The sequence below is a fragment of the Calidris pugnax genome, unplaced genomic scaffold (assembly GCF_001431845.1).
Source record: "Calidris pugnax isolate Ruff unplaced genomic scaffold, ASM143184v1 scaffold435, whole genome shotgun sequence".
NCBI lineage: Eukaryota > Metazoa > Chordata > Aves > Charadriiformes > Scolopacidae > Calidris > Calidris pugnax.
Window position 1 is genome coordinate 1,202,395 of NW_015091240.1, and position 24,950 is coordinate 1,227,344.

The 24,950-nt window shown below is 41.9% G+C and overlaps 1 protein-coding gene across 1 annotated transcript in view; it reads left to right on the top strand.

Annotated features, from left to right (window-relative positions):
- Positions 1-3,333: 3,333 nt before the first annotated feature.
- The window catches only part of OSBPL5 (oxysterol binding protein like 5), a 180,081-nt gene continuing 158,464 nt past the window's right edge, over positions 3,334-24,950 (top strand). Inside the window, exon 1 of the mRNA XM_014960061.1 lies at positions 3,334-3,397. Within this exon, the coding sequence (XP_014815547.1) occupies positions 3,383-3,397 (15 nt within the window). The 5' untranslated portion in view covers positions 3,334-3,382. The remainder of the gene's footprint in view (positions 3,398-24,950) is intronic.

Consider the following 24,950-nt stretch of genomic DNA (forward strand, 5'->3'; position numbering starts at 1 on the left):
TGCCACTTGTGCACAAAGTAGGTGTGAAGGGTTGAGTATAAGACAGCTGTGTCCCAAAAACCAATATATTCTCTTTAAACATTGATGTTATATATATATATATATATAAATCTATCTATATATATATAAATATATATTAAAGAAACATACAAATGCTGCATCCATAAAACATGCAAAAACAGGGGACAGCTGTTAAAAGGTAGAACTGCACAACCCTGTTGCTGAGGACACACTGATGCAGCTGCATATTCACGTGCTGGCAGGGATGGGAAAGAGGGAAACAGCTTTTGATCTTGTGTTACAGAGAAGCCCAATGCAGTTTTAAGAGCCTTAGCCATAACTACAAAGATAAGCTTCAGTTCCTTGAACTGTCATAGGCTTCCTGCATGGTGCTGGGCTTGGTAGTAAGAAAGTAATGTAACTTTCCCAGAAGTAACACCCTGCTTCACAAAGCCATCCTAAGGATAATGCAGGAGAATAAAAATTCTCCATTCCATGCATGCTATGGAAACTCCTCAGTGAGCAGGTTCAGCAGGTGAGCAGAGTTCTACTTTTTTTTTTTTTTTTTAATGTAGGGTTTTTCCCCTTCAGCTGTTGCAATGACTCACTGATTTGCATGACCACTCATGTTATGGTTTCCGAAAAGCTTTGAGCACACAATTGTGATGATGAAATGCCCTGTCAGCCGTTTCTAATTCAGTTAGATTTTTTTTTTTCTTTCTCTCGTTTCTCCTCCTAATGCCTTGATCTAGATGGGTCTTACCACTTTAAAAGTAAAGTGGGACACAGGGATGTGAGAGAGAAAAGGAAAATTTCTGAACTCCCTGCCCTGTTCCAAATTAATTAGAGCCAAACCTACCTCAAATACAAGTAGAAAGCGCCTTAGAAAATGCTCTCTGTTATTGCATTTAAACACTGAAACTAAAGTTTATGATGAATCCTGTGTTGGCAGTTCTCTGTGCAGTTTGACCACACTCCAAATACACAGGAGAAGAAGATGTACATATTTACTGTATTTCTAGTGCAATGTGCACAACTTGCAGAATAAATCAACCCTCGAATGTTTGCCAGTGGGATGGGATACCAGCACAGCTTCCTGGCTAAGTTTTCTTTTATCAGCTGGATGAAAATTAAGAAGTTCCTGGAGGCAGGCTGTTATGGTAACCTGCTTGGTGTACGCCACTGGTGTGGACCCCCCTGGTCTGCTGCTGACTTTGTGCTGTCCTACTCCCAAAGGTATGGGGGCTCACTTGCTTGCCATGTTTCCTGTAGTTTCTGTAAGATGTCTGCTTCCAGTAAGTATATGTCCTGCTCCTATTTGCAGACAAGACACTGTTTTCCTAAGCTACTGCTTGACAACCCTCTTTCCTGAGCACCAAGACTTCCTACTTTGAGGGAGCACCCACCATGTAATTACCTTCAGGGTGGTGTGTGCTCCCTGCCCAGCAGTGCCATTGAACAGGCAATATGGCAGTGTACAGTGGCTTCAAATGAAATCCCACGTTTTCCAAAGATAGCAGATAATCCCCAGCTGGAAGAAAAGCCTATGTGAATTGGCATGGGTATATGCCAATTTACATCAAAGGAAAATCCAGATCATAAATGCTTGCACATGCAGCTTTCCAAGATCAGAGTACAAAGTGCAGGCTGTTGAATTCAGTTAGGCTGTGCCTCTGTGCTGCCTGATTTTGGCATACTGTAGCTTTTTAGGAACTTCTTTTCCAGCTACCCCAGCATAACACGGCCTTCAGTGCCCCGGAGGTAACATCTTTGGCTTGTGATCCCCCAAAGGGCTGTAGTATCAGCACATAACGAGAACAGAGGTAGCCCTGTCTCACATAAATAAGTGAAAATACATCCATATCAAAGAGGAGATTAAAGGCTATGGCACATGAAAGGGAAATGCAGTTATTGCTATTGACAGTTTGCTGACCCTATTCTAATATAACTCGTTTTTTCCTTACCATTTGCTTTTCATTAAGAAACCCCTCCCATTTCAAGATGTAGTGTAGTTTTTTGCAAAGTCTTAACTTCCCAAGGTGTTGTCTGTGCTACAGACAACTTTGTCCTCTAATACATGTAGCTGAGGGTATGTAATGTTACTGGTGAAGATTAGATGATACTTGCTTTTTGCTTGTGTCAGAAGACTGAAAATAAATGTTGCTGGAAACATTGGCCTTGGCCTGGACTGCCCTCAGATCTGGTGGCAAGTCAGTTTTGCAGATGAAGGACTTTTGTGCAAAGCTTCTGTGGAAGCAAATCCAAATATTGTTTACCTCAAAGAAGTTAGAAGAGCTAAATGCCAGCAAGGGAGAAAAATAGTGTGCAGAAACCACTGTGCTTTTTCTCTATTAAGATTTCATAGAAAAATGGGTCATTTACTGTCAAACTACACGTTTTCAGACTAGTGACGTATAGGCCTGGTCTCCCTCGTAGTGGTAATTTAGAAGTAAAGACCTCCTAAGGACTTTCCTGACTTGCTAACGTGTTTAACTGCAACAAATGCTTTGTCATCTTTAGGATTTACTGTAGGTTAGCTAACACATACTAAGATTAACATTTTTAGCCTTTCATAGTAAAGGCAAGACTTAAGGTTCTTCAGATGTCATCCAGCTCCGACTGCCACCACTGTGAAGTTTTGTTGCATGCTGGGGTATGTCGCTGCTGCTGTAGGACCGGCAGGGTGAAATCAAGGGCTCTTCCAAATGGCATTGAAGTCCAGGACAAACACGTGTGTGTGAGGACAGGATGGCTTCATGCAGCCACTGCAGCAGGTCCAGCTCTGGAAGATAAAAATAGAGGCAAGATTTCAGTGGTCTCCACACTGCCCGTCATGAACATCAACTCTGTCCGCAATTGAATGCTAGGTGGTTTGAGCAGCAATTCCACCACCCCATACCAAGCTAGGTCTGGTGTGGTACCCCCGCTAGCAGCATAAATCCAAGGCTCTGGATGTCGCTATATTGCTTCCCAGCACATGAGGCACCTGCTTGACTGATTTCTTTACCCTTGTCAGTGTTCAGAATAGCTGTGCATCTATTTTAGCAAGGCAAGTCAAGTGCAAGTTGTTTTTCATGCAGGATGACTGTGTACAGCAGCACAGGCAAGGGGAAGGTGGATTTTTGGAGAGCAGACCCTTAGTGTGGGGCAAAATGCTCGCCTGCACTCTGATGCTGATTTTCTTCTTCATTGGCTGCTCCTGAGTCTGCAGCCGGAGGAATGGTCTCCTGTGGAACGGCAGCTTTAGACAATTTTATTGGCTGATGAATCTGATCTTGCCTGGCCACCTTCCAGAAACACTGACTTGCCCGAGATGAGAGTGAGAGGAAGGTTGCTCTGCCTGAGGCTGTAAAGCAATTGTTTCGAGACCAGCATAACACCCATGCCTTGCTGCACGGTAAGTATATAAAGATAGGTCCGTATACACACATATAGATGCGTAAAATGCTTTATAATATAATTGCTGACAGAATTAAATGTGCAGCTCCTGTGGACTGCGTCTCGTTTGCTGCTTAATTATGTGAAAATGTACTTGGTAAATTGCTTGCTGTCACAAAACGCTCAATTAACTGTTGCAGTGATCTAAGTTGAAACACTGCATTTGTCTCCTCCTCTGATTATTTCCTGTGCTGCAAGACATTGATTTATGCTTTTTGCCATAAGAGAACAAAATACAGCTGAAAGATGTTGATCTTAAAACGATTTCTTCAGCTTTATTCTTTTGATGGTGGAAAGTGAAAATACCAGAGCTGCTTGCTAATATTCGCTCAAGTCTTCTAAAAATTGCTGATTAATCTTGCCCTTTCTTTTATACGGGTAACTTCTGTGAAGTTTGATGCTCTGGATTCTTTTGCAAGTTGTGCTTTGCAACGGAGCAAAAATAGGGCAGAGCTAAGGAAGAGAACGTTTTTAATGTAGCCCCCAAAGTGTGTGGTGCTCAAAGTGGCAGGATACTGCATTGCACCTGCACGAGTTACAAACAGCTCTCCAGATAAACATTTCTGGAAGAGGCTCCAAAACTATTGCTACCTAAGGAATTGATGGGTGACCCACAGCACTAGCACAGATGGAAGCATGCAGCATTTTAGACTGCAGCAGCTCTGTAATATCTAAAGATGCAGCTAATCCCGAGAGCACAGCATACCTGCTGCTTCAAAAGTGATACCAAATATTTTAACCTTCACTCTAACAGCCTGCAGTGCCCCTAATAGCCAGAGTGGAGTTGGAAACTGTGACTTCTTGGCAGATTTGGGAAACAATCATTTATCACTGTACTTGTTCAAAATACCTCTCTCTGTTTCGTCATTCTTTGTTAGAGAGGTGGGGAAGGCATTGTTTTCTGCAAACAGCTCTCCACTGAGCATAGGGCAGGGAAAATAGAGCATCCTTAGGGCTAAGACAAAGTATTCCATTAAAGGTGAGTAAAGCTATATACAGTATGCAAACACTTCCTGAGCTAGAACCTTCCATACGCTTGGGCTGTGCGTAGCACAACTGTGTTGATGGCAGAGATGCTTTTCTTCATTCTTCTTCCTAAGGGCCAAAGGGGAGCGTGAGCAGCTTCATGTTTTACCTTGACTGGAATAGCTTTGCAGTACCATATTGGCCTGGGATGCGATGGGTTCCTTAAGGAGCCAGAAATAGATGGCACGATACTGGCTATAGCCTGTAAAAATCACCTGTGTTGTTACGTTTTGAGAACTATGGAAAGAGGTGGGAGAAGGAGGGCCAAGTTTTGCAGGTGGAGGAGAGACATGTGCATTTGTTTGCAGCTGTAAGGAAGAGTTTCCCCATTATGTCCAGGTGGGGAGGAGGGGTCTCACTTGGTGCAATTCCTAGCTGTATTTCAGCTGCAGAAGGAGCTAACCCTGTTGAACTGGCTCCCATGACAAGTGGAACGGCAGTACACAAAGTTGTGTTGCTCTTTTATCAGGTGCAGTCATGAGAGTGAAATAGGGCCTTGTCTTAATGAGAAATGATGTGGCAAATGTGTTTTAGTGTGACTTTGGTGCAATTGTGCCAGGGAGCATTGACAAACTTTGGTGCGGTGTCTTCTAAACATGCATAAACGTAAAATAAATGTAAATAGTCTAAACTACTGTTTTGCTTGCTCATGTGTTTCTGTAGTACTCCTGCTCCTGGTTTTGCTGGCTGAGGCTTCTAAGGGAGCCAGGGGAAGTTGACGTTCATACTCATTGGGTTTTAAACATCCCTTCTAGAAATCACAGGCACTACCATTATATGGAAGGTGAGGCAGTATCTACAGAATAGAATTATCTAGTTTTATAGACGTGTTTGTGATTTCCTGGGATTTTGTTGTGGAATTTCAGTTAGGGCTTCTTCTTTGACCTTAAGCTTTAATACATGTGGAAAACATAGTATTGACATAACTAGCAGGGTACCTGTTCACCCTCCTGGAAAAGTGTTTTCTATTAATGTCAAACATGCATCTGCGAAGTTGTAGTTGTAATACCATAAAGGAAGGAAAATGGGAGGAAACTGTGTCTGCTAGTTTTAGGTTTAAATGAGAAGCATTTGAAAGCAACGCATGGTAGAAATGAAGCTTAACCACTAAGCAGGATGCAGCTCGCTTGAGGGGGGAAAGCATGGTCTTCTTGATTCTCCAAAGGGCTCTTTGAAACCCTGATACTGCTGGTGTGTTTCTGCAAAACAGCAATCGTGCAAAAGCTAAATGCAGGCTGGTCACTTATTTTTTGAGGATTTGCAATTGCTCTAGGTGCCACAACAGTTAAAATGCAGATGACTTTGGTCACTTTCAAGCCAAAAGTAAAGGTGGCCTCACTTTAGACACCTGTGGAATTGATACCCAAGGAGTATTCCTTGTGCCTGCACTGTGCTGGTGGTCTCTGTGAGCAGTCCCTGGGAAGAGAGGGTGGCTTGGGGCCCTATGGCAGGGCAGGGGAGAAGAACAGGTCACGTTGGATGCGTCGTCCTTTCCTGGTGTGCCCCAGAGCTCACAGGAGTGCAAAGGCCATGACTGCAGCCAGCCTCAAAACAGCATGACAACATTTCTGCTGTTCTGCTGTCAGTTGTCTGGTGTGATGCTCTGTACCCCAGTTGCCTCCCTCAGCCTTGTAAATGTGCCAGGATGATGATCTCTCATTTTTCTTGGAGTAGATAAAAGATAAGGGCATTTCCAGCCCTTTTGCCTTGAGGGGGAAAAATGGAGAAAAGTGGAAAAATCTCAGAAGAGGAGGCAACTAAAAATACCATACAGCTTGTGATCTTTGTTAATGGTTATATTTGGCAATTCTGTCGAAATGCATCTGAGAGAAAACTATGATTCTCAGACTTAAAAAAAAAAAATTCAAAAATTGTTTCATTTTTAAATTAAGATATGAGTGAAGAATGTGGAAGTATATTGATTTGTATTTTGACAGTTTAAAATAGCTTTTGTGCAATGCTTTTCAATATATTACTTTAGAATGTGGACTTGCAAATTACAGTAGTACTTTAAAGCACTTGAAATTCAGGATGACATGTAAAATGACTGCAGTGATTTTATTTTTATCTTGATTGGTTTTGTGTTAGTTTGGATGTGAAATTGTATTTCTGTATGTGTAATAAACATAATGCTATTAACATGTATGTAAGTAGGAAGTTGGTAGGCAATATGCTTACATATATATCAGTGTTATTATTGAGCCATAATATGAAACATTTACTAAGAATATCCATTCGTAAACCTGATGTGTTGTGATTTCATGCTAGGAGTAATAAGGTGAGAACCTGTTTACACTCTGTGGTACAAATAGCCAGATCAACAATGGGAATGAAAACTGGAAAATTGTTTTAATTACAGCCCGACAAATGGTGTATTCATTTTTCATTGTTAATAAATGGCCCATATGGCATCCTTTGATCACATGGTCTGCAGCTTCTGCAACAGTAAGGCATTTATTTTCAGGGAATACAGAACATAACATTTAATCTGGGCTTTCTGAGCAGAAGATTGTCTTGAGTAAGAAAACGGACATTACCAGGAGAAGGTACCTTAGGTAGCTCAGAGTTTTCCAGTCTGAAGGCTTGGTCCATGATGCATGCATTTCAGCAGCAGGGCCAGCAACTTCCTCACATTCCAAATCAAACTGGGTAAAACCAGGAAGGGTTTTTCCCCACCAGAAAATTTCATTCTTTTACAAAATGAATGAGGATGGTTTTCCCATGGCACACAATGCAGATTCCAGGAGGCCTGGCATGGAGGGACAGATAAGGGGGGTTTATTTAGAAAGCAAAATTAGAATTTCTTTGTGTGTGAGAAATATGCATCACAAAAACCAATCCCAACCCAACCCTTCTCCCCTCCCTCCCCCCCACCCTGCTTCCCACACACACCTCGAAATAAAGACAGCCTATTTGCTTTTAATCACAGTATTTATCATACCTTTCAGAAACAAAACTGAAATCCATAGCCAGGACACCAGCTGGAGACATTCAGGAATATCTCCATGGAAATACCATCTCGGAAAGCAAAGCTTGCTGAAGTTTGCTCATTATTATCTTCAAAGCATTGCTGTTGGCGAGAAAACAGGAGCTAGGCGACAACTAGTATCCCTGTTTTCTACACCCACTGTCACAACAGATGGATGGGTGATAGGATCTCTCCAGAGCAGCTCGTGTCCTCCCTTAAGTGTAGCGCTTGTAGCTGCTCTGATCTGAGTGGGCAGACAGTGTTTGGGACCTTCCTAGGGTGTTTCTACCAGAAAATTATAGTGATTATACACAACTCATATCTTTAATGTAATCTTATGTGTTTACAAAGCATGTGTATATGTATGCTTCTGTTGCCCTGAACACAAGAGATTTCCTCCCTCACAGTTTTCATGAGATCCTTCCAGGGGCCAGGAGATGCAGGAAGGAAGCAGGGAGAAGGAGCTGGGGGGAAAGCCTATTGGTCTTGCTTTGGGAAAGCTTCATCAGTAAGATAGCAACCTACAGCCACTCATGATCTGCTGCAACGCTGTCAGCCCCCACAGAGTAGTGTGAACTTCTGGTCTGACAGTAGCAAATGACCAAACTGCACGGACTCACTCATTGCTCCATATAAGCACAGATTTGTGTCCCCTTAATCTTTTGCAAATGATGGGTACAACATGATAGCTTAAAACTCAAGGCAGATGGTATATTTCCGTACCATGCATCATTTTGTATGTGCAATGAAATGTGGCTGGCTAAGCGTGTCCAGATGGGCATTGCTCCTTTGATGAAGAAATCATTCAAGTGTGGGAATTTATGGGAATTTAGGCTAAAATAAGCTCTTACATGGAGTGTTAGTACAAGGCACAAAGTTGAAAAAAATCTTTCTCCACATATGTAACTAAAGTGAGGGGGGAAAAACCTTTAAAAGATTGTGTAAGCATTTAAGTTACTGCTTTGTGGAGCTCAAATATAAGGCACTTAAAACACTGTGAAAACAAGGAATGTTTTGAACTCTGAGCCAATACTCAAGCACTAATAAATAAAATGCTTCCCCAACATGCCTGATGTCACCTTTCAGCTGACTTTTTAGGAAGGATTTTTGAGGAAAATGTTCTATCTTTTGTTACATGCCTATAATTTTCAGGCTAGACTAAAGAGGGATTATATACTTGTTATTTTGGTTTCCCATAGAGAGTTCTGCAATGTTTCATAAATCCAGATGATTGGTACAGGTTTTAGGGAATATGTAATTTGCCATGTGCAATATATGCTGGTCACTTTCCCTGTTCTTAGAGGACATGGCAGGTAACAAAAATGATGTCTGACAGGTTGTTTTGGACTGCGAAGAATGATCTGTCATCTCCTCGGGTTCTTGTAAATTGCTGTAGCTCAAGATTGGTATAAAATATTTAAAGTTATCAAAAGTAGCTTTAAAGCCACTGACTTTCCAGCTTTTAAAAGTGGTTTAGATAGGGGCGTGTGCTGTTGAATCCTGTAATCACCTTTGAAATGCTTTTCTAGTCCATCTTCCTTGAATGAATAGAAAGTTCTTTATTTACCAGAAGTAAAAAGTGCCTAACTTTGGCCACAAAGAATTTCTGATCATGAACTTGCTGAAGTGTTATCTGTGAGGAGTAAAATTTGCTGAACTGATAATATTGTCAGGGACAGTAATGGGTAAATGCCTCAACCTTTGTAATATAAATGATTATGTTTGAAACTAAGCATGGAGAAGAAAGGTACTTGTCTCAGGAAAAGAACAGTGAGCACTTGAATTATTTTTCCTTCTTCCAGAATCCATGCCAGAAATAGGAATTTCCTCAAGCAGTTCTATCATAGCAGATTAGGTTTTTATATTAAATGTTCCTGCCTGGGCTGCAAACCAAACCTTATTCCTCTTGCCCTTATTTAATAAAGTGGACATGAAAATTTAATACAAAAAAGGAAACATTTAGTCAACTTCTTACCCCCCTTCTGTCTGGGTGGAAGGACAAAGATATGATACATGAAAACATGATAGATTTGTTTTCAAGTTTATGTCATATGTTGGCTCCAATATATAGGCATCACGCTTTTCACCAGAGTATCACAGAAATGCCGTGAAGCCCATATATGGATGGTGATTTCTGCATGAGTGTGAAGGTAACAAATTTGACCCAGTCAAGTTTGTGATATATATAGACACCCACTGCAGCAACGTGCATCAACGCAAGCTGTGAGTTGCAGGTGAGCCACGTGGCCGTGTCCCGGCAGTTAGTCCCTACTTCATACTGCAGTTAACCTGCATTGCCTTCTAGGAGGTTTTTGCATCTGCATCGGGCATTTGCACTGGTGCAATGGCTGTGTTTCAGAGTTTTCCCGAAACGCCACAGAAACACACCAGCTGGTCCCAGGAAAACTCTTGTCTGTGTGAAGTTTTGAAAAAAGATGGTTAGATTTCTGAAAAATAAAATGGGAAGTAGTAAGACTGAGTAATCTGGGAGATGTCTTTTGATCTAGGTTTTATTAATGATTGTTTCCGACTGTGGTTATTTGTGTACATTTACTGAGTCCAGCAGAGCTATTTTCCTTGCTGTGGTTGTTTCATGAAATTCCAAGTATAGAGCTGTCACTCATGCTTGCTAGGAATTAAATGTTGATGTGATGTAAGTTAACTGTAGGAAAGGTGGCTTAATTAATACTTGGGGTTTGTCTTTAATAGGTGGGTTTAGGATATGCAATTTTGTTTTGTAGTAGCTTCCAATTTTTCTTATACATCTTTCCTTTTCCACTGTAGCAGTGGAAAAGAGCTCATGTGCTCTTTAGCTGTCATATGACCATGCAGCTCCACAGAGGGACAGGGAAGACTCTGTTCAAGAAAAGTCAGTGTATTTGGGGCAGGTCTCAGCAAATTAACTGGGAGCCTCTTTTTCTAAAGGCTGATTTATGCCAGCAGGGAGATTCTCCTACAGTGTGAAGCAGCACTGTGCTGATGTCAACAAAGCTACTTTTTTTGGTGGGGGTTAAAAATCTAATTCCAAGTGTGTATGATTCTCTCCTTATGCTGATGCAATTATCACCACTGTGCCTGGAGAAGGTTTTGTCCCTGTCTCCTCTGCTCCTCTCTTTATGGCCTAGCAACACTACAATGCACTGTTGATTTTTTTTCTGAAGGTTATCCATGCTCACATGGTGAGCTGTGTTTGTGGTTGGGTGTTGTTACTTGTGTGAGCTTTGATGCTACAGGCTTGGTGGCAGTGAAAGCACAGCAACCCTGGCTTTTCCGCAGCCTTACTGCCTGCAACGGGGCCCCAAGACCTGGTTTGTCCAGCTCAGCCCATGCTGCCATCTCACTTACTGCTCATTTGGTTTGCCCCCATGTACCAAGACCATGCTTGCCCCCCTGCAGCCCAGCATATTGAAGAGGGAGGAGTTACTCTGAGATGTGTTTGCCAGCAGAGGCTCATCATGCTATATTGAACTGGTTTGCTTCTTATGTATGGCAGTAGGAAAAGCCTGTCCCCGTGCTGCTGCTCCTGCTCATTTTATCATTTCAAAAGACATAGTCCATTTGACTAGCTCTCCTTCTGTGTTTGTAGGTTAGACACAACTAACTCCCTGTGGGTCAGCTTTACGTCTGCAGCTGTAAATGTAGGTCAGCTGGCTGGCATGCAGTATATTCCTTATCCTTAAAAGCACAGGTCCTCACACACAACTTCACAGTATGTTGCATTTGCTTGTCTTCTCAGAAAGCTCATTTTCCTAGTCTAACAAGCAGTTCAGCTGTTCTTGTGACATTAGGAGCCCTGCCAGCATGGTAGCAAAATATTTTTCAGTCTAGTGTTGCAGACAGGCAATGAGAGCATTTTCTGCTGTTTCACTTGAGGGTTTCCCTGCCATTTTTTTGGTAAGGAAGACACTGATCTCAGCCCTGTTAAGGAAATTAATTATAGGGTGTGACAGTGCCTATAAATCAAAGCGAGTCCTTCAACTGTTCTCCTGTGTTCAGGGTCTGTCTTTCCTGATGCTAAACCTAAGATTTGTTCATCCCTACGTCCTAGAGAGCCTGTCAGAGTTTTGAAGTCTAAATGTGAAGGGGATTCTCACGAGCCCACAGGTAGTCAGTTGGGTTCACTTACACTGCTGAAGGACTGCTGTTTCCCTTATAGCACACATTTGGTTTACATATCACTGCCTGCAGACTCTAATCTTAGATATGACACTTAATATGCTTTGAATTTTTCTTTACCACAGTTTCCTAAGAAGTTGAGGCTGATGCAACCCTTATGCAAAAAGAAAAGCCACAGCACAAACCAGCCAATGGGTTCATGAATCGGAAAATTTATTTTGAGTTAAGTTGCACACAGAAGAAGGTGGGTGGTGTGAAGCTCCCTTTGACCATGGCTGAAGGGATCCTCCAGCTGCTTGTAGGATCATGACAAGGTACAGAGAAATTGCCAAGCTTCCTTTGTCTGCAGCTGCGGGGACCTTCCAGCTGCTTGTAGGACCATGGCAGGGTACAGACTGGGGCTATGGATGACCTCCAGAGGTTCCTTCCAACCTCAATCATTCTGTGATTCTGTTGTCTGTGTAGTAGTAACTTTTCAGCAATATTCAGCTGAGGTACAGCTCTCAAAGGCAAACAAGTTATGACAAGTGTCTGCACCAAGGGGAAGGCTCTAGCATGGATGGGGCTGTTGTATGTCTTGGTTGGCATGAGTATGCTTGGACTGACCAAGTGTTCATGATTCCCCAGAGCCACTGGGGTTTGTGAATATAGAAATGAGTAATGGGATACACTGGAGGAGAGATATATGGAGATACAAAACCCATTGGTGGTCTGTGGGGAGATAAAGAGGTGGTGCATCAATGCACAAGGTATTTCTAGACTTCATTGCTTTTGCTGGCAGAACAACTTGTTTGCAGTATTTAGAGAGAAGGAGATGTGGATGTAGCTATGGTAGCTAACCAGGAAAGGAGAATGGTCCCTTTTCTGTATCTTACATTTGTCTTCAAGAAAGCAAATCTGCAGGGACATAATAAGTGTGGCCAGCAAAATAAGCATGGTCTGTAATATAGTAATCCCTCTATTCAAATATAAGACAGGTTGTCAACCTTCTTAGGGCAGAATTGTCTTTTTAATAAATGGAAACTTCTCAAAAAAAAAAAAATCATTTTTGCCCCAAACTGAATTTTCTGAGTAACTGAGACTTGAAATATGACTGTTTTATTGAAATGAATTTATTCAGCTACCAGAAAGAGTAAAAGAAATTCAGGAAAAACCAAGAAAGGGTTTTTTTTAAAAGATATGAAGTCAAATCCCATTAAAAAATGCTTGGTTCCATTACTTCAGTAATAGGATGCTACTTTATCTGACTCATGAATCTTCAGTTGAATTTTTTTTTTTTAATTTGTCTTCTCCTCTTTGCGCACAGAACAGAAATGCAAAACCCTGCATGGGAAACTGAAATCCCAAAATTCTACTGCAAACAAATCCGCTAAAGTGATGCCAATTTAATAAGTCATTTACAGGGCCTTTTCTCTTAAGAGTCATCCTTAAGGTCAGTCTGACCTGTTACCTCTGTGATAGGCTGTCCTTCCAGAAAGACACTCAGAATAAGACCAATAATTAAAACTTTGAAAAAAATAGCCTCAGACTTTGGGACAGAATTTTGCCTGGCACCATTTGGTGGGGTGCCACCAAAGACAGCCAAGTTCACCACCCAGTGGGTAACCAGCCCCGTGGGCAGATATCAGTAACATTCATTGATCACTTACAAAGAACGACAAGTGCCATTCGAGCTTCATTCAGCTGTAAGTAAATACATGTTGCTTGCAGAGAAGTTACCATTTTCCTACAGCAGAAAATCAGGTGATTTGGAACTTCAACCAATTTTCTTGCACAAAATTACAGGAGAATAAAATAGGGCTTCATAATGGCAATGATGCATTAAATATGGATTGTCTGTTGCCCCCGCATAAGAAACAAATATCTGACAATATATGTAAAAAAGCTGTATTTTTTTCCTCACTTTGCTAACTGTAAATAGCAAATCTTCAAGATTAACTCTATATATGTTAGCAGCCATTTCCAGCTGGGAAAGGAAGGACTGCTGATCAGATGTTAGAGTGCTGCCCCAAGAAAACGAGGGGGAAATTCTGATAAAGGGCCAATTGCTGAGAATATATTACCCGTCTGGAAGTGTGACAGGCTGCCCAACCTGCAGTGGAAGGCAGAGGCAAGCCTGTCCAAGTTGGCCCTGGGTCCCCTATCAAAAAATCACTGGCAGAGTACATTACAACTTTCTGCTTTGATGCTCCTTGCTCTATCAGCCGGGAATTTGCTTTTCCTTCTGCCCCTGATGGTGCAGCTGGATGCAGTTTGCCAAGTTAATCAACTTTCTCTGGAAAAGGCATTTCTGGCCTGGCCATGACTGAATGCAGAATAAGATTTATCTGTGCATTGCCAGAGCTGAGATAACCGAAGACAGGTTTTTGCATCTTCAGGGAGGGTCCCATGTACTGACCTTGGCCCAGCCTGCATCAGCCAGACCACATCCCCCAAATCTCTGCAGTGGAGAGGGAAATGCCCCCCCTCTGGATAGAGGCCGGCTAGTCTTGCATGCACAAGGATCAGCTGGGTGCAACACAAAAGAGTTGTGTGGTGGCTGTGCAGACCCTCATGAGTAATGAGATGTCAGGCAGTTCTTCCCTTGAAAGGCTCTGCAGAGAAACACTCCCCTAAAAATGCTTGGCTGGAAACACACCTGCTATTATAATCTAATGAATAGACGTGAACTAAGCTTCATTAGGAGTTTTGATGGGTCTAGGCAGATTCAGGGCAGCAATCAGACTGTGACCTAACCAAATCTGTCTCTTTTTCTACTCTTCCCCTAGCTGAAGTTGATTTGCTTTCTTTATAGGAGTCAATTTGGGCAGCAGTAAGGATGGGCTGGGAGTAGACATTCAGTGAGCTGCAGAAATGGGGAGGAAAAGGCTTTTTCCAGTGGCTACTGTAATGTTCTTGAATTGTGATGGGGAAGGCATCTGGGCTTTTATTGTTACTGCAAACATGTGCACGTGGCAGGAATTGGGAGGGGGAAGGATCTGCCCGCTTTGTTGTCAGCTGAGGATCAGGCTGCCGGCAGCGGATGCTAACAGCGGCTGTTTTAAATCAGGCTGTGTCGAGGTTTTGGAGGTGGAGGGAATATGCATTTAGAGCCAGGGCAGTGACCTGGAAGGAAGCAGGAAAAGCGCTGACGACACTGACAGCAGATGACACGTGGGTCAGAGGCGGCACGAAACAGAAGATGGTTGCTGGGTCAGGGCTGTCTGGCTTAGTTAGAGGTGGGCACAGGAGGCAAACTGTGTGTTTCTATGTGGGCCACGTCTCTGTGCTATGAATGTCAGAGGAGGGGGAAGAGGGAGTCTCCTCGAGCATTCAAACCAGGTGAGCTGAAACACAGGGAGGGGCGTCAGGTGCAGCTGGTTTTTGGAGTCTTCTCACCAAAGACTGCTGATTGGGAAGGACATTGGTGGGTGGCTTGCGAGCTGTCCGTCCTGCCTCCTGCCAATGCACCACGAGGAGCTCCTTTCCCTCACAACCTGACTGCAGCCCGTGGATATCGGCAGCATGAGAGGATGCTGTGCAGGGACACCCAAACTGCTTCCCCTTGGCTTTTTCTGAGTACCAGAAGCAGCATCACTGCCTTAGCCCAGCCTCAAATCTCGGCTAATTTAGCCTGCCTGGCAACAGGACTAATTCAGTTAGGTGGGGAGCAGTGTCTGGAGGCTGTGCTGCTGTTTGCACTTGACTTACCCCGGCTGTCTCTGCCCAGAACTGCATCCTGCTGCGGAGACCTTTTATCAGAGATGACAGCATGTCAGAGAGTCTGCTCTCTGGCAGCCAGCACTGGGAGTGGAGGATAAGCAGATAAACATGATTTTTACATGAAAGAGGGTAATCGATCACTGGAACAACTTACCAGTGCTTTTTGTGGACTCTTCACCACTTACAATTGCTAAATCAAGATGATGTATGTTTTTTAAAACATAAAATAAGTATGTATGAGTGAGTTCAGTGACTTCTTCTGCCTTATTCCAAACAATAAGACAGACTGTGATCACAGTCATCTTTTCTGGCCTTATAAAAATGACTATGTACATAATTTATAGAATGATAATGAATATTAGAAGTATATTATTCATTTTCTCTTGAAACATTCTACTCTTACGTCTGGATCCTTCTTCTGACAACACAAGTACATTTAATAACATGTTGGTTCTTCATAGCTAGTTAATGTGACCTTCATTTATTCTGGCATAAAACAACTAACATTTTTCCAAGTATTTCATAATCTCCTTGCAGAATTAAGTATGGAAAGCTGAAGTGAAGTCTTAAGAGTCCAGAACTGCTGAAAAGCTGAGGACCCAATGCGAAACAAATTGTCTCCTTCATATTAGCAGAGCTGAGCATGACCAAGAATGAATTTTAGTAACATCAGAATTTATACAAATTAAGGGACTTTGAATATGGAGTGAAAAGACACTGAACAGACTGGAGGAGCTACCCTGGCAAAGGTTTCAGCACATTTCAGGCTCTTGTTTCTTTTCCATGCAGCTGCTGATTGCTCCCAACCATGGCAATCAGCAGAAGCAGTTAAAGATGATAGGCTGTATTTTGCTAGGATATATCTTTGCATAGGTTGCTACTGATTTCAAGGAGGTAGCTCGCCGGGACTGCTCAAAGTAGAGTTGGATCTGGGTGTGCCCAGCTGCTGCTTCCCCAAAAGCCTCAGTGGATGTGGGATCAGGACTGAGTTCCACTTGGGAGGAGACAGACAGTGGAAGTGAGGCTGCTTGTGGCACCGGCACACCCTGCAAAAGGAGCAGGAAAGCCAAAGGCATTGAACTTTGGGTCTAGGCAGGGTTCCACAAATTGGGAGCACACCTCTGCACGTCCTTGGCTCTGCTGTATTTGTAGCCAAGGAAGTTTATAAACACCTTGTTCATAGTTAAGTGTGTTGTATTGTTAGTAACTGCCTCATGGAAGAGGGGTCAGTTGTATCCCAAAGTAAAATACCTTTATCAGGAGCTCTGCAAATTAAATTACTACTTTACTTTAGACTTTTTTCCAGTGGTTGCGAATTCCTTGGAGATGCTTTGCTTTATTAACAAGAGGAGTGTGTGCTCTGCCAGAAGCTGAAAAGAAATAGGTTACCGATTTCCGGAGGATAGGATTACAAAAGCCCTTGCAGTCACTAAGGTATAGTTTAAACCTTTTCTGCCTGAGCTTTGCAGGTGCTATGTTTGCCAGGTTGGCTCCTGGCCTAAGAATGTCAAACTTCAACTCTCACACACTAATTTTTTGCCTTGTGGTTTGCTGGTGTGTCCATAGAGGGAACACACCACTCTGTTGTGCTCTGATACTGGTCCAAGTAAAGGTCCAAATATACAAATTCAAGTCTACTGTAAGAATTTTGTAAAAACTCTTATAAAATAAGTCACTAAACTGAATTGCCAAGTGCTATAAACATGAATTATTCTACTGAAATAATTTCCAATGACTTCAGGATTTATGCCAGACATAGATAAACCCAGTAACATAGTAAAGCAAATTCAGAGAAATGGAGTTCTCTTCTATCAAACAAAATACAATCCACTCTAGTTGTTTCTGGATATGCCCAGAGGCAATAATATTTTTGCAGCTTGATTTTTAGTTTCTTTTCACCTCAAATTCCCTCTGCTTTGAAGAACAAGGTACCCTTAGATTTGTCTTTTAAACATGCATCCCTCCTCTCTGGCCTCACGCTAGAAACATTTTTATTAGATGATATTTGGCAGTGTCATAATTCATGAACTTCATTTCTGTAGACTGCAATCTCAACCCTAACGTGACAGTGTGTCATGGCCCTGTGCAGAGTCTATGGAGGGAACTCAAAGATAAGTGGTCCCAATTCATAGAAAGCCTGAGATTGCAACTGAGATACCAACTACTCACAAAAGAGAGGGCCCTGCAAGCAGGTTTGATCAGTCGTTCTCAGCGCTTTCTCTTGGCCAGGACTGAAGAGCCAGCTGTCAGGGAAGGTCATCTAGCAGGTAGGATGGAAAAAAGGAAAAACTCTACCATGATCCCCTTCAGTAACACCTCAGCAGTCCTTATCTCTTCTCAGCTTACTGTTTTAGAGACTGATTTTTGCTGTATCTGTGGGTCAACAGTGGGGTAAGAATGAATTTCTTTATCTTCTATTGAGCATGTCACAGGAAAAGCCAGCTATACCTCCTTTCTGTGACTTTTTTTTTTTTTTTAGGATGGTGAAGAATCCTTTGGCATAAGGAGGATGATTTTCTGATGAAATACAAAGTCAGGTCATACACCTGGCTCCTTCTCAGCTGGCTGTCATTCTGTGCAGCAAGCTGCCAGGCAGCGATGTCTAGTTTCTTGCTATTAAAAAAAGGCAATCAAACTAGTTTCTGAGTGCTCCCCTTTTGAGGAGCTGCTTTAAACCCCTTGAGTTAACCAGGTTTTTCTTGTGGAGATGTGAAATCTGATGAACTTCTGCATAAAAGCCTTATGATCCAGGATATAACAGTATCTTTTAGTGTAGTTTGTTGCATAACAAATTAAATCACTGGAGGAAGCCCAGCTCTCTTTCTGATAGCACTCCCTTAAAGATCATTGATTTTGTACCTGAATATAATGAAAGTGACATTCTCAAAATTTTTGGCATTAATGTGTGTATTTTACCACTGAAGGCAATCATAAAATGATCTTCATTTCACTAAAAAACAAACCTAAAATGCCGTGTCAGAAAAGGCTTCCAGGCAAATTTTGACTCTACAGAAGCTATTTTGACTTGTCAGACTATCTGACTTCAGTTAGACTCTTGTTTAGTAGGAATCTCCCAATAGTTGGTGGAGGGTAAGCCCAGAGGGCAAATCATTGTACCCACCAGTGATGCCCTTTTAAAAATAGGATTAACTACACTGTAAAGATCTGGGTCACTGTGCACTGACTGGAGCGATGACACCATTGACTAGATGGCTGCAGTTGCCTGTAGTTCACTCCAAATGCTTATTCTTTACATGTTTAGGTGCTTATAAAAAGTTTTCAACTCATCAGTCTTTCCCTGTCAAAATGTGTGCATATAGAGTTGCAGTTCATACTGGTGGTGAATCTCATTTAAAAGAACTAACTTTATCCATTCTTTAAAAGCCTTCACCCTGATCACCCTGACTGTGGGCAATTTTCTAGGCAATGGATGCAAATAGTACTGTTGTTTCTGTTTACCTTTCTCGTACATGTTGCCTTTGTTACTCAGATATTTTTCTCCTCGTTTTTGTTTGTTTGCTTTCTCACCTGTACTCCATCTATACTGTAAGCTCTTGCAAGGCAGTGCTGATTTAAAGCTTAGTGAAATCACGTCTCGGTCACGTTCGTCTCAAAGACCTGTGCTGTGGTGTTGTGACTCTCTCCGGTGCTAGTGGGAGTCACGTACCCCAAGTCTCACATGCCGTTTTGAAAATATTGGAGCAGATTTAGTCTTTTAAGGCATATTGTACTTCCGTCATTTCTTGGAGGATTTCCATTTTTGAACAATGTTCTAATTTCTGTGCATTTAGGCCACTTGCCGTGGAGAGCAGCAAAAAGAAGCAATTTCCTGTAGTTATTCTGTCATTTCCATTCTAGTCAGGACTGGAATTGGGTGAATCTTGTTCAGCAAAAAATGCAGATTGAAAATCAGCAAAATACTTTGCAAATTTGTGTTGATTTTGCAAATAATTCAAGGAAGAGAAAAAAAGTTTTATGTCAGTATACCTTACATTTTCTCGAACAATAAGTATATCCTTTCTTATCAGGCCTTATTAAGTTACCTGTAGACCTGAATAATTTTGTCTTGTCAGGGACATGTTTTTCAATTGTCTTGCTTGCTTATTTATGTGCTCTGCATGGGAGACCCAATATGACTGTGGTGAAAGCTAAGGCTATATCACAATCACAGAATCATCATGGTTGGAAAGGACCTCTGAGATCACAGAGTCCAACCATACACACACAAAAAGAACCCCTACAATCTCGGCCGTTAGAGCATGCCCTGAAGTGCCACAGTGTTGTGCTGTGTAAAGATGGCAAGCCTGTTGGGCACAGGGTGCCCTGTGTGCCAGAGAAGCCATAAAGCCATGGTGAATGAATCCAGCACCTCCTGGTTTTCAGCTGGGTTGGCAGAAAAGCCGTGTTGCTGCTATATGTTCTACTCTAAGACAAATTTGCCATCTTCTGGCTAAAACGCAGCTCCCTGCCTCAGTACTCCCACAGCCCTCCTGAAATGGCCAATATGACTCAGAAAGGCTCAAGCTTCATCCTGGAATAACTTCCACAAACCGAAAGTCAACAATTAAAGGCACTCACTGATGTGCTGTCGTAGTTTGGGCTGAGATGGCCACTAAAACAAAAGACAGATGCTCCCCCCCAACCTCTCCTTTCAGAGAGAGAAGGATGAGAGAGAAAGAGACTTATGAGTTGAAAAGAAACTAAACTACTTTAATGAAATATTAGTTATAAAAAGAAAATATAATAATATCCAAATAAAAGAATATACAACCCACACCAAGCTCCCAGCAGGCACTGGGAAAATTGCAGAGCGGACTCAGCAATGGATGGGAATTGGATTCCAGATCTGGACTCTGGAATGCATGGATTGGGATCAAAGGCAGATGAACCGAGAGAGTTCTCCTTGGGGGCTTGTCACTGAGGAAAGAGAGCTGACCCTTTGATCCCTCAGCTTTTATAATGAGCATGGGGCAGATGGGATGGAATACCCTGTTGGTCAGTTTAGGGTCACCTACCTGTCCTGTCCGTTCCACCCGACGAGTGCAACCCCTCCGTGCTCTTCTGCTTCCCACCCTCCAACGGGGCAAATAACAAAGTGAGCTGACCTTGGTTGTTATAGCAATAAGTGAGAGCCTCTCTGCATACCATTCCTTGGTATTAATTATAAACATCAGGCCTTATCTCTGCTAGAAATGGATACCGCCTAAAATATATGCCATTGATTTCAGAGAGTGCAGTTAGTTAGAAGACACTTAACTGAAAAGTAAAATTACCAAACAGAGAATCAGTTCTGTTTTACCTCAAACCAGGACATTTGCACACGTTGCTAATTTGGGCATAGTAAATATTGTTCTGAAATGTCTATTGGTTTTCTTTGCCACTTTTTTCTGAAGAACAAGAGGATTGCAGCGCAGGTTTAATGGACAGTGTTTCTAACAGGCAAATCAAATGCTTCAAGCCTGGAGAAAAAACTAATCACATCCCCTTCTCAGTACTACAATTTCTGCATAATCCTGACTGAAAAAAAAATTACATGGAAATATATCTAGAAGTAGGCTCCAAGGGGAAGATTCTTTCAGGTTATTTTTATTCTTATAATCAGATACCTGAGGAAGGAGGAAAATCTCTCTGTGGGAGTATAAAGTGCTTACCAGTTAATGACATGGAATCAATATCAGGAATGTTAAGTTACTACATTATGTTCTCCATTAATTCACTTTGCACTCATTTATCTTGAAGCCTCTTAAAAGAGCTGGTGATTGAAAAGACGTATCTCTTGAAAGCGTAAGGATTTCTTCTTGAAAAACATCTGTTGTTAACAGTCCCTTGGGACAACCATCTAATTGTATCGTTGGTGGCACTGGGGTCTCATTTATCTTTTTTTAGTAATTCCAAGGTTTATTTATATTAGCTTCTATTCATATTATTTGGAACTGGAATAATATTCCCTCTCTAAAAAGCTCTTTCAGGGAGAAAAGTGCCACTGGGCAAATGAGAGAGCTGTGTATTCTGGGGAGATATTTATCTCGGTCCTAAGGCTGGCACAAAGCTCACAAATCATAGAATGGTTAGAGTTGGAAGGGACCTTAAAGATCGTCAAGTTCCAATTTCCCTGCCATGGGCAGGGACACCTCCCACTAGAGCAGGTTGCTCAAAGCCCCATCCAGCCTGGCCTTTAACACTTCCACGGATGGGGCATCTGCAACTTCTCTGAGCAACCTGCTCCAGTGGCTCACCACCCTCACAGTAAATAATTTCTTTCTGGTATCTAATCTAAATCTCCCCTCTTCCAATTTAAAACCAAACCCTCCCTTTAAGCCTTCCCAACAGGGCCCTGACTCTAAATTCTTCCAGGTGTGGCTTCCCTTTGCAGGACTACGTTTCACTGCATAGGGCATTTCTAGAAGATGTGTCTCCAAGAGAAGTCAGAAGCATCAATGTGCAAAAGTAGCACCTTGCCTGTTTGGTTGTTGTTACCATTTTTTAATTTCACCCCCAAAATTTTCTGGAAGTCAGGTGTGATATCTCTAAATATGAGACAGCCAAAATCACTCTGAAGAAGCTGGCTAAAAGTGAGCTGTGATGGTGACCATGGAAAGCCTGATGCCCAAGAGAAATATCTAATAAAGATAAGAAAGTCACACGATTTACCAGATAGAAGGCAGCAACTTAAACAGAAAGCATTGTTCTCTTTTATTTCCAGCCTCCATGCTGGCTGGTAGCCAAGGGATGGGCTTTTTCTTCCACTTTGTGAAGTGAGCACAGAACTCAGGGTGAGTGATAACCCCCAGAGTGCCTTCCTAGTAAAGATGTCCTCTGGTGCACTACAGGCTTCAGAGAGCAAAGCTTTGTGCAGACTCTGTGCTAGGCATTTCTAGAGTGTTTCTGATGGCTTGTCTCCTGTTTGGGTTTTGTCGTTGTTTTTTTTTTTTTTTTTAATTCTGTTTCTCTGCAGAGCTTTGTACTAGACTATACAGGATCCAGAAAAAGTTAAGCACAGCATTTTTTGCCCGTTTTGGGATAGAGAATCAGGCCAGCAGCCTGCAGGCAGTTTTCCTTAACATTTATTGAAACCTTTCAGCTTCAACAGCTCCACATGTGCCTGTGCTGAACCAGAAGTGCCAAAATAATTTTTTACAGGTGGATAGATGAGGTGCCTGAGTGTTTGCACATGTGCCCAATCTATTGCAAACTGCACTGTAACATACTAGCTTGAGCCATAGGCCCTTGTCCCATGTAAGAAAGTGAGGTAGAATAAATGAATGCAAAGCATTAATGCTCCTGAGATAGAGTTATTCTAGCTTGCTGGAGATAAAGTAGTGCTGGAGCAGACTTTATGCTGCAAGGCAGTATAAGCCTGTCCAAGACCCTGGATTTGTAGATAGTGATTGTTTCAAAGATTTTACTCCATGAAAGGTTACAGCTCTTGGGAAGAGGTAGGCTTTCCATCTGCACTCTGAAAGTCTCAGTGCAGTGTTGCACCTACTAACATTTTTCCTCCTTAGAATGAAGAGTGTGACAAAACTAAGGGATATTTTCCCATGTTAGTGGTGATTTGGAGTGGTTTAGTGCATAAATACATTAACAGTGACTCCCATTAACCAAGATAGTTACACATGCTGAGTTTCGTAAAGGCTTAATACAAATGCAATGGGCTAATCACTATCTTGTTTCTGTTAATTGTTAACAATTATGTTTTCCATAATTACCTGCTTGTGCACATCATCCAGACTCACTAAGGTGTGTGCACCCTCCTTGCCCAGCGAAGACTGGCTTCCCCCCCTACATCACCCTCTCACTTCTACTTCTCTTCATCTCACATGGTTGTTTTCCTCCCACATTCCTGCTCCTATGCTTTGGTGTTAGGTCTTCCTGCAGATGCCTGCCACAGCTGTATGGTGTGTGGTTTTTTGTTCGTTTTTTTCCGGTAGAAAATTTGAAGAGGATTTTCTATTTTGGAAAATTAGAAGTTGACTCTCTTGACTGAAGAATGCCAAAGGGAAAACAAGCTGAAGTTACGTAACACTGGGTTGCCAAGAAGCTTTCTGGCATGCTGATTCTCTAAGTATCCCATTAGAAACTAGCTCTGAAACAAGTTGCAAATCTTTTTGTGTTCTTGACTTACAGGGCAGCTTAAACGTTAAATGATTATCTGTTCTACTGTCCATGGTATTGGTATGAATTAGTGTGCTATTTTTTGTAGTAGATAAAAGTAGTGAAATTGTCTTTTTCTTTTTTTCCTTTTTTTTTTTTTTTTGTAAATGTGCTTTTCTTAGATGTTTCTCCAGTTCTTGTGAGTTCCAGAAGTTGGTGTGTTATTCTTCACTGAAATGAGCAATGTTAAAGCATAAGCTGCCTCATAATAGCATGTTGTCTAATCTCAGCTCCACTTCAGTGAGAATGAAACACATGTTGAACTATTTTCCTGAATTGCAGTATTTATGATTTAGAGATGCAACATCCGTTCTGATGTTTTACAGTAGTAAGAGTCTAAGAATAGCTGGTCAGCCTGAATAACTCTTAGCAATTAATATCTGCTGTATTTATCTCTGGAACCAGTTCATGTCATTCATTAAGTGTCTTTAACGTTGTGCACAACATTTACTGCATTTTAGTTTTTGTTCCAAGAATTTGGGATGTATTTTGGGCCTCTGACACCTGTCAGCTGATAGGAACCAGAGTAGGAAATGGCTGAAAAGAAAAATTCCCTTTGTCATAACATAGCACAATGTAATTTCTTGGTAAAAGATAACACCATTTATTCTAAAAGTTCATCAGCAATAGCTATTTACCTTCCACCCTGGAGTATCTGATTTTCACCTTACACATCTTTTATACCAGTGCAGTTTTAAGAGCATCAGTAGACTCTTGATTTAGGCACAAATGCAGCAATGTGATTAAATACACAATGATTTCAATCAGGATTAAGTTTGTACTTAAAGCTAATTATGTACTTAAATGTGTTGTTGAAGATGACTTTTCCACTGATTTATAGAACTGAGCCCAAAAATACATATGAAATAAGGTAACTATTTCTTTCGAGATACCATTTCCTGTCTCCTCCTCTATTCCCCATTTCTCTGTACTAAAAGACTATCTTTTTTTGGATTTCCAAAGACTTGATGGTGGCGTTTTCTGCAGCTATGCTGATGTCCCCAGATTTTTGCCAATAAATCTAATCCATATGCTTTCTGTCTTTCCTTAGCAGTCTCACTAGACCTACAGTAGCTGTTAAAGCAGTTTTGCTGCTAAAACTTCTATTTAGCCTTTCTTTTTTTGCTGTATCTTTTGGAAAGATTGGTGTCTGCAGAGACTGTTAAGCTTTAAATCTTCACGTTTCTTCAGCCCCATAACTAGTGATGATGGGGCACTTACTGCTGTTGCAGAGCCTCTGCAGGATATACCAATCCTGCCCCAGCTCAGCAAACTCTCTGCTTTCTCCTTTGTGAGTGCAGCCACCTCCTCTGCTCCAAAGATGTGGAGTAACGAGGGGAGGCCAAAGCCTTCAGGCTTTCACACCACCCTCTAGTATTGGAGCACGTTACCTATTTTCCACGGTTCCTTTGATTTCCAAAGCACAGGGCCTGACCCAGTATGGGCACTGGGAGATCTGCTTAGTTGTGGCTAACTGCTGTAAAATTAGATGGTACTTCCAGCCTGTTCCTGCCTAACGCTGTTCCTAGGATTGCTGCTCTACAGT